At 33.1% G+C, this 10,986-nt stretch overlaps 1 protein-coding gene across 1 annotated transcript; it reads left to right on the top strand.

Annotated features, from left to right (window-relative positions):
* Nucleotides 1–332: 332 nt before the first annotated feature.
* On the top strand, nt 333–3,855 carry LOC132545094 (patched domain-containing protein 3-like). Its single transcript, XM_060208762.1, has 3 exons — nt 333–1,311; nt 1,789–1,989; nt 2,426–3,855. The coding sequence occupies exons 1-3, from the start codon at nt 333–335 to the stop codon at nt 3,853–3,855; spliced, it is 2,610 nt and encodes an 869-aa protein (XP_060064745.1).
* Nucleotides 3,856–10,986: the final 7,131 nt, after the last annotated feature.

Here is a 10,986-nt window from a genome sequence, read left to right as displayed (position 1 = left end):
AGCTACCCGGTTCAGAGAGCAAACACTGATATCAGATAAGTTTCTATATTACTCACACGCAGCCAATAGCTCTACCTACCCACGTAACGTCTGTGCTAGAGATCCCAGATCCGCTTGTCCGAATGTAAGTAAATAGTGTTAGCGTTTGTGAGTTTCATAATATTTATTATTCATAAGAATAATTTTCGTAATTGTCCAATGAAATCTAACCAAATTGTCTTAAGCATTCTATAAATTTTCCGCATCATTTTCTTTTTGATAAAAACATATTCTCGATAAGAAATAATAGTACCTTTTGAAAATCTTTCAATTTTCCAATTTTACAGTGACAAATGGATTTGTCAAGAAAAGTGGAAGAAAAGCTTTCAGGCGTTTTTACGCGGTATGGAAAATGTATAGCTAGACACCCTTGGACTGCAATCATCTTCTGTGTCCTGCTGAACGGACTGTTAGGAGTGAATATTCAGTGGATAACATCAGATTCTGATCTAGGGAGGGTCTACACGCCCACTAACAGCCAAGCAGATGTGGACAGCGACCAAATTGTATCGATGTTTCCCGACTCCACGAGAACAAATTTTTATCGACAGAGCTTGTATAACCTTGGGTTATTTGGCGAATTGCTTCTTAAACCTCGACAAGAAGTCAATGTCTTGGATAGAGAATTTCAAGAAGACATCCAGAAAATCTTTAGAATAGTACGTGCTATATTTGTGACTGACATTTATGATACAAAACTTCAGTTTGAAGATCTCTGTGCAAAACGATGTGGAAAATGCTTTGTGGATGGCGATTTCCTATTGGAATTTGTTTTCTGGGAGAAGTTGAAAAATGGCAACATTACAAGGGACATCTTTGAAGAAAACGACTACGATCTTGTTATAGGAGCCCCGACATTCGACAACGGATCGCTTACAGCTGCAGCTGCCTTGAAATTCCGATTTAATTTGCGACAAGATTCTCGAACATACAATGAATTATCAACAGCATGGGAAAAGCGATTTTTGGAAACAACAAAAAATATTGAATTGAATTATTCAGATGTGGCGTACCAGATATCAGATACCTTGAACTCTGAACTTGACGCAAATACTGGTGGAGATGTAACCTACTTTTCCCTTACCTTTACATTGATGATCACTTATGCATCGTTTGTTGCTGCAGGTGGGAACTGTGTGTCACAACGGGGTCATCTTGGCCGTGCTGGAGTCATTTCAGCAGGTTTAGCAATTTTGGGATCTTTTGGGCTCATGTCTGCCTGTCATGTTGATTTTGTCAACATTGTCGGAGTTATGCCTTTTCTAATAATAGGTAAATATAGCATTATAAATAAAGAAATATCTTTATTATTTTCAGTAATAAAGGATATTGGATATCATTTGTAATACTTAGGTTTCTTCCAGTTCTATGTTATTTTTTTATGAATAGAAATTTCTGTCTGGTTGAGTATGATTTTTAATTAATCCCTCTGATGTCAGGCTTCGGACAATACCTTTATAATTCAGAAATACCGTTAAAGAAGGTTAAATTGTATATTTTTTTATGTTTACATGAATCCTTTTAAAGTTCGAAATAATTTTGCACTCGCAAAAATTTTTCATATGACAACAAATAATAATAAATCAAATAAAACATAAAAATGATTTTCGCTATCTGATGCGGTTGCAACATTAAGAAACATGAATTAGCAGTATTTACTTTAATTGTTGCATATATCATTATACCATATCACCTATACTCAGTAATGTATTGACATGCGTATAACTTCAAAGATTTTTGAACTTTCAGGAATCGGCGTGGATGACATGTTCATTATGATGTCCGGACTCGCTGACGCAGATCCAACAGCGGAAATAGAGGATAAAATTGGACACGTCATGAAAACCAGTGGAATTGCAATAACAATCACGTCTCTCACAAATTTCATCGCCTTTGTCGTTGGTATCACATCAGTGTTCAAAAGTGTCAGCAATTTTTGCCTCTTTACAGGTATATGTAATTATTTTATAACGATATCCATATTAAATCGGCGTTTCTAACTACTCACGGCTTTTTTTTGTAATATTCCATACAGCAAACTCCTTAATAATCCAAGGGTTTTCATTTTCGTTTTATTCATGGTTACTCCAAATGATAAACATGTAAAGATGATTTTAGAATTAGTGGTATTCGTTAGGAAGATTTACTTACGTAATAACGTGACAAAGAATATGTATAACCAACGAAATTATAGGATTTTAAAATACTGTAATATTTTGGCAAAGAGAGATAAGATTTTCTCCTACTTGACATTTTTGAAAAGACAAACATGTGACTTCAATGCAGATTCACCAGTTCATTAAAAGGTCATATAATGATGATTACCGTAATTTTCGAAACATTTTCAAATTACATCTTTAAAAGGTCATTTTGTTTTTTTCTTCAGCAACTGCTGTAGGATTTTGCTATTTCAACCAGATGACATTCTTTATTGGGTGTATGGTTATACAAGAGAGAAGAGTAGCAGCCAACAGACACTGTATCACATGTGTTCCTGTAAAGTTCCCGGATGAGAATAATGATCCATCGGAATCTCTCGCCAAACGAATATGCTGTACTGGTTCCCCAGCTAAAACAAGAAATGAACAAGAGAGTATATTCGAGAAAGGTCCTCGTCTGTTTATACCTAGGTTGTTAGTAAATCTGCCTGCTAAGTTAATCACAGTTGTATTGTACTCGACATACCTGATTTTTTCCGTGGTAGGAGTTACAGGTTTGCATCAGGGTTTAATTTTACAGAATTTGGTATCAGAGAGTTCCTACTATTATCAGTTCAGTAATTGGAACTTTGATTATTTCCCCTCAAAATTTCCAGTATCTTTTGTGATACCGTCTTACCAAGATTATTCTTCAATTCGTGTTTCAGATGACATAGATACTCTCCTGACAGATGCAAGAATGCAGGTGAATGTTGAGGATAGTTTTGAATTAAATTGGTTGAAATCATACAAGCAATCTTATTATTTTACAAATATTACAGAAGAAGCCTTTATTAATGGACTGCAACTTTTTCTGAATAACACGCCTGTTTTTCAAAATGATGTCGTTTTCAACAGTGCAAATAATAGGATAGACGCCTGTCGATTCCATGTCATGTCCAAAAGTATAAAAGACACTTATGAACAAGGGAAGCTGATGTTGCGCATGCGTGATATAGCAAGTAATTCAGAGATCCCTTGTTTCGCTTACTCCTCAGCGTTTATATTCTTTGAGCAGTACGTCGCTGTCTTACCGAGCACTCTTCAGACAGTAGGAATTGCTGTAGCTGCTGTATTTGTTGTATCATGTCTAATGATGCCTAATCCTTTTCTCATATTTTGCATTACGATTTCCCTCGCATCAATTATCACCGGTGTTCTGGGTTTTATGCATTTATGGGATCTTTCTCTTAGCTCTATAACCATGATCCATGTGATCATGAGCGTTGGTTTCTCGGTAGATTTCAGTGCTCATATCTGTCACGCTTTTCTCACGTCAGAGGGTCCTGATAAAAATTCGAGGGTATGCAAAGCGTTAGAAATTACTGCAGGTCCTATTGTCAATAGCGCGGTGTCGTCTATCGTAGGAATCATTATGCTAACCTTATCGGAGTCGTACGTCTTTATTTCTTTTTTCCGTGTGATGTTGCTTGTCATTTTGTTTGGTCTGTTTCACGGAATGTTTGTATTACCAGTCGTGTTATCTCTGATCGGACCAAACAAACCAATACGTACAAACGTCCGGCTCTTTGAAACCAAACAGAAAAACAAGGAAGTTAAAGTAGGACAATACAATCATGCATATGAAGCTGACAACGTCAGGCAATCCAACTTGTAGATTTCAAAGTAATAGTGATTATTTCAGAGTAATATCTGGTATGAATTATTCTTGTTTCAAGATTGAAAAAAGTAATTATATTGTGATAGATTTGCATATGTAAATTTTCCAGATATGTCAATGACAGACATGTTTTCTGCTCTATAACAAAATTTTATAGCTACACTATCTTTTATTTAATTATGCGAATAAATCCTTGATTTCACAATAAATTAAGAAATTTACAATAAAGTCTAACAATTGTCCTTTTAAGGAATTCTCAGTATAATAGGGACATATATTTGACAAGGATTGATATAAGCGGTTGTCAATACAATCTACAATGGGAAGTATACAATATATTGTTCTATTCAAGAACATGTGAGGTTTTGCACGAAATATTGTTACTTCTATAATGTGATACAATTAAGAAGCACGTGCTATAAATTCAAAGAAATTTAGAATTTTACAAAGAATAATAATTAAACTAATTTAGAACTAGAAAAAAAGAATCTAGACATTAACTTGTAAAGTACCTATTTGATCAACATTTTTCTATACAAATATGATTTAATTGAAATAAGAAATGACGTACAGTTTGAAATATTGAAGCTGACAATTTATACCACCTTCTTTACCATTGTATTGTATTGTAAATATTTTATTTTAAGAGATTTATCAAATTTACTTAATGATAAATGCAATACTGAACAGGATATTGACCGAAAGGACATTATTGCCGATGATTTTAAATGAATGAAACCAAGTATAATTGGTAGGGTAAAACATGTTTTGTAATACTGTACAGCATCTTGACATGATTTTGTATTTGTTTGAATCAAAATAAAGGAAAATATGAATTAGAAAAATCACGAATTGTTTATGTTTTTCCTATCGCACAATTTTTTTAGAGTGATTTGATCATTAATTGATTCATTTCAAAGAAAAATCAATTTCTGTAGTAGCAAGCGTATAACTAACAATGCTTTCCTCTAGATTTCCTTCAAACACTAGCGGGTAATATCTATATCAGTAATACAACGTATTTTTTGAACAATGGTTTTTATTAAGTTTTTGAACTCGGGAATTGACGTATTATCTACAAAAACGGTCCAAATTAAATAAAACATGACAAAATAAAGATTTCATGAAAGATATTTATGATAACCCATAATAAAGAAACCTTGACGTTCTTTTCAGTCACAAAATACGTATCAAAGAATGATATCAATGACAAACTTGTTTAACTCTCACAGTTATATTTACTTTAGTAAGGACACTAACAATATCAATAACATCAGAAGGTGTAAAAGAGACACGGACGTGAAAATATTTTCAATTAAAAATGTATTGATGGATAGCATGTAGGCACGTATAAAAATAGTATAACGGTATCGTTTAGTTAGTTTTTCTTTACAATGATGTTGATGATAAGGATTTAAAGCGAAGAAATCCAGAGGCATGATTAGGGAAATAAAATCGATTAAATAAATAACAAGAATAGAAGCGTAAATATTCAAGAACCATTTAAACTGATATTAAGTTTAATGTTTGTTCATGTCACATATTAATACCTCCAAACAACAGTCCAAACAAAAATGTTTCGATGGTGTTGTTTTTTAAAAGAACGTTTAAGTCAAAGAGATAAAAAAAAGACAAGAAAAAACCAAATAATCTTAATTAAATAAAACTATGAAGAAAAGAAAGATCCATACGGAGACTTCCGAAAACGTTCAAGGATAATAAGAGCATGTGATCCGGAATAGTAAGCGTCTTCTACTTTATTAATGACACCGGCATGTAAACCTTGGTCAATCCAAGTAAGTAATGTAATGTTCTCAAATGAGAACAAGGCATGCAACAACGGAGCTAAGAGGCAAACTAACGAGCCTCAAACACGTCCAGCTTTATATTGCACAATTATTCTTAATGAAAATCTTTATGACGACCTTCCCCATAACTTTCATCAGACTGCATCTTTTGAAACCCGATGTTACAATACGAACATCGTGATAATAGAAACAGACAGAATGTCAAATAAACTGTGAGATATAAACGCCATAGGTTAAGCTTGCAGGGTTGTTGCTACTCCTAAACTGAGAAGGAAAAACCATAATCGAGAGATTGAAATCATCACACTTTAGACAATCAAGGATTCGCCAAGCTGTTCTGCTCAGAACTATAGCTCTACATTATGAATTGTGGTTAGTAGCCGCATGTACATTTGGATGATTATCATATGAAAAAGAAGCATTTTATGAGGTATGTTTATGAACATTTTTACACGTATTATGTAGATTACATTTCAAAACACTTTTACTTTTATAATATTCATAACAGAATGAATCACATGTCAATTGAGAAAGTAAACAATCTGGATTAACAGACACGACAATATATCAAACATTGATAAAGACAAAGATAAATGAAAGAGTAATTCGATGACCATTATCGATGATTCAATTTTCTTAGAGTCCTTGACTAAGCATAATAATTGTATGATTGCTTGTTTGGGGTGTTGTCGTGTGATTAACCAGGGTCATTTTGAGACAGCAAAGAGTGTAATTAGTATTTTATGTAGCAAACTAAAGAAACTTTGCAAACATGGCCTCATAATTCTGACTATTTCGATTATCCCCTCAGCATAAGACAAAGGCTGGCATTCTTTGTTAGGCAGGTAATTCAGTTATATTGCTCTTTTACATACAATATTAATGACAAGGACACATGTACAATGTAGTATAACATTTCCATGAACTTGCAGGAGAGCACATTATGCGTTTATTTCCAGACCTGATAATGGTAATTGTGGTTAATTTCATGTTAATGTCCGATCGATAGGTCCGTAAATATGATCCAAACTCATTCGGATTGTCTTGGAGAAGATTATAAACTAAAACTTTCAAAGAACGCAAGCCCCAAGGAGACCAGATAAATATTATTATCTTTTGGTCTTTATATATACACTATATATATCAGATCTAGTAGATATATCAAGATAACGCAGGCCCTGTGTGGTATTTGGTTTCCAAAATTACTAATATCATCAAGTCATAGCCGATAACGATTTGACGCTTTTTTAATATTTCAATTTTCAAAGGAGTGACGTCGATTACCTAAGTGATGATTCCTGATTCCAAAAAGTGAACAAACGCCAATTAGAAGTTCTGAGAACTGATTTCTGTTATCTTAACAAATGAAATAAATCTGATAAATGGCATACGAGATTAATGTTTGTTTGAGGAGTATATATAAAATATAACATGAAGTTTTGTTCATAAAATCAAAAGTTATATGATTAAACTCCGCCTTCTTGTGAAATGTTATTTACTGAAAGAAGTGTTCGAAATTAACGGGGAAAACGGGCACAGTAGAGAGGGAACATATCAACTCTTTCCTCTGTATTAATTGTATTTCATTATCTCGGATGCTTCTGAAATATGATCATATACTTATATGAATTTACATTTTAGAGCACTATATCTACTTAGCAAGAAAGAAGATGATTTCTGAAGCGTGACCATTTAAACATCGTTACTTTGGGCATATAAATGTTTCACCATCAGAATTTCTCCTTTAATCGACGTACCAAATTGTCGATAACGAATTATTTATCTAATTTTAAATGAATATATTATTTAATATGTTGTTTTCAAAAGGGGCAACGTGCGCAATTTTAAGTGTCGATATATTTTGTTGTAGCATTTGTGTGTATTATAAATTGTCTGCCAAATGTATAATGTCGTATTACATAACGTGATGTAATGTTAATGATGTCTGTTATTGAGCAAAGCGTATTATCTTCACAAATTCTGAATGGTTAAAAAAGCTAGGAATTGTACATAAAGGATGAATGTCATCGGTATGATAATTTGACAAATTTCTCCCAATATTCATGACTGTAACTTTGTATTTATATAGTAAGATCTTCCAACAGACTACTGACATACCTATGGATACTAACTGCCCCTCTGTTGGCTGACTTGTTATTGTTTACATAGGAGGCTGAATTTATCGTAGAACTTATCAAAATAGGTAACAAAGACTTCACAAAACCTCTTCTTTTCACTTTCAGTTATATTGATGGCGCATTTTTTTTTTTTTTTTTTTTTTTGAACCAGATATTTATAAGCAACGTCCATCGTATACAAACACCAGTATTGGAAATGAAAGACACAACAGACTCTGTTTACATCAGCCTTTTATCTCGGTCTTTTCTATTTTGCTATTATAATTTTTTCATTTTTTAAAAGTAACATCCCTGCATCCCTAGCCCTTGGTCTTTGTTGATTCGATATCAAGGGCCTGTTCCAATTATCACGATTTTCGTGCAAGAAGTCTCGTAACATACGGACACACTCGTAACACAAGAGTTCAAAAGATGCATGTTAATGAAACTTATGGTATTTTGGTCACTATAATGGGAAATATTTTATTGTCTTGTGCGATATGAGTCTGGACGCGTTTGTGATGCTCGTTAGTTTGCTTGTTGGTTCTGTTGTATACTTTGTTCTCATTTGAGAATGTGATATTACTTGTATTGACAAATGTTGACTTGGCGGGTGAAATGCAAGCCGGTCATGTTCAGTTAGTATCTCAAACAAACATAGTTTATCAATGTCAAATACAGATGACATTTATTCTGCGTATGTAGCTGATAACTGTAAGCGGAAGTTTCTTGAACGAAGGTGCGTCTGTTTCTCAGAACTGATGAAAATTACTGAAATAAATTACATGCGATGTATAAGCACTAGTTATCAGTCAGTAGGTCCTTATCAGGATGTCGCCGGTATCCAATCAATACGTGTCTGGTTTATTATTGGTCGTTCTCGGCGGATAACGTAAAGACATGAAGGTATCTGTGTAAAATGAGAGGACAGAAAATTCAATAAAACATCCACAAAGAATGTAAATATAAATCGGATTTCTGTGTCAGTATCGGTGTCATTTAGCAATTTATGCCGTCTTCAAAAAATCTGATAATTTAAAGAAGCTAGAAAATATACCAACATTAGGAATGTCACCGTTCCCTAGTACTTGTTCTGAAATTTTGACAAATTTCGATCAATATCTATTAATGTAATTTTTTACAGTGTACTAAACAACCCTGAAACAAGACCATTCCAAAGGCAGCAATATTTTATATTGGTACATTAGGGTGATGGCGGTCAAGGTACGGGCATGATAACTAGCTACATATAATTTGCACGGAACGCACGCACAGCATTCGTAACGTAAGGCTAAGAAAATTACTGTTTTGGAATGTTCAAAATCAGGGTTTGAGACAATGTCCTGTTCAAAGGATATAATGACAAGAGCATACATCGACTACCCTTTACATAGGTGCCGACATTTTGTTTTGATTTTGTTCTTTTTCCAAATAGGAATAAATCAAAGATGAAGTTTTCTTTACAATGTAATTTGTAACTATATGTCAAATAACATTGCTAACGCTCCATCAGTGATGAATTGGTATGTATTACAATTTTGCCGGTGAAATATAAAGAAACATCTCATTAAAAACATGCTTTCACTAGTGACAAATAACAATTTTTGTCATTTTTCCTCAATGAACCCTTTTGCAAACTTACGCCAATGAAAAAAGAGAACAGAAACACAAAACCAGACATTTGAAGTGTTTTATTTACTTGTGACATGACCTTGAATTCCATGGTAAACGATCATTTCGTGAAAGTCAGAAATCAATGCAATGAATATAATATTTTTATAGTGTAGCTATTAAATATTCTCAATATATATTCCTAGTATAGATAGGAACATAACCACAAATTATACTTTAACTACTTTGGAATAAGATTTACCCATTTCAATTACGATCTCAAATGAATGTGGTATATAAAACTCATTCTTGTCTGAATGTCCGGATTACATTTATACTGCATACATGTAGATCATTAACCAACGTTTGCAGATGAATATGAAAAGAACGATGAGGTTTCTTCTTCTCGGAATTGATGAGAAATAACATGTCCAGTTGAATAGATTCAATACAAGGTAGCAGCACTGGGTATCAGCCGATACGTCCTTACCTGAATGTCGCCAGTATCCATTTAATATCTAATTAATTAATCTGGTATATTGCTAGTCGACCTCGCTGGACATGAGGGCGCACGTTGTGAAAACCAAGGTGAAACAACAGTATATATTTATATATTTTAATGCCAGTTATCTAAGCATGGATATGTATCTATTGCTATATGTATAGTTAGGCTTTGCTATAGAAGGTAAGATAACTGTGGGTTTGAACGATCATAATGAATGAATAATGAAGCAGTATCACCATTTTGCCCCCATTCACTAGTGAAGCTGACCAGTATTTTATTGCTATATTGATATAGTATAGATTAGAATATAACCAGGAAGTATACCTTTAACACTTTGAAATTTAAACTCACCAATTCAAGTTACTATCCCAGACAAATGTGGTAAATCAATGTCAAATATCACGTCTTTGTTACTGAATTTCCAGATAACATTATACTGAATAGTTTGATGATCACGGACATTAAACGTACGTGGCTGCTTCTTATTTTCAGAACTGATGATGAAAACTGTGAATCAATGTACGTGTCACCACTCAATAGGTTCTTAACTGAATGTTCCAGTCTTGATCTTATGTATCATTTATATTGATGTTTTATTATTGTTTGCTCTCGCTTGACATATAGACGGCTTTTGAATATGAACCATGGTGAAACAGCACTTTATACTTTTAAACATTAATCAAATTGGTTTTAATTTTGATACATGAATATGAATATAGGTTTGCTGGATGAATTGAAAAAAATTATTGAAAAATGAATAAACGAAAAATAAATTGAAACATTGCAATTCATTCATTAAAATAAGATGAAGTCGATAGCCTTTTTACCAGGCTTTTGCTTCAAATAAGGCGAAACTTTAGTTTAATAGTTTTTGATAAATTTCTATCAATATATTTCATCGTAAATTCAACCACATAACCTTTAAAAAAGAATTCTTCCAAGGTAGAGATATATTCAACCTTTGCATCAATCTAAACAAAATTAAAATCAATTATCTTGTTAGGCGGATGGCAAACAATCATATAAGGGGAGGTTTTTAAAATATTATAACTGCCATAGATAGAAGTGTTCAAAAGATATTTATTTG

Source organism: Ylistrum balloti, unplaced genomic scaffold, assembly GCF_031769215.1.
Source record: "Ylistrum balloti isolate Yb309-2 unplaced genomic scaffold, AGI_CSIRO_Ybal_v1 Utg369826, whole genome shotgun sequence".
Taxonomy (NCBI): domain Eukaryota; kingdom Metazoa; phylum Mollusca; class Bivalvia; order Pectinida; family Pectinidae; genus Ylistrum; species Ylistrum balloti.
This window is presented reverse-complemented; position numbering and strand designations above follow the sequence as displayed.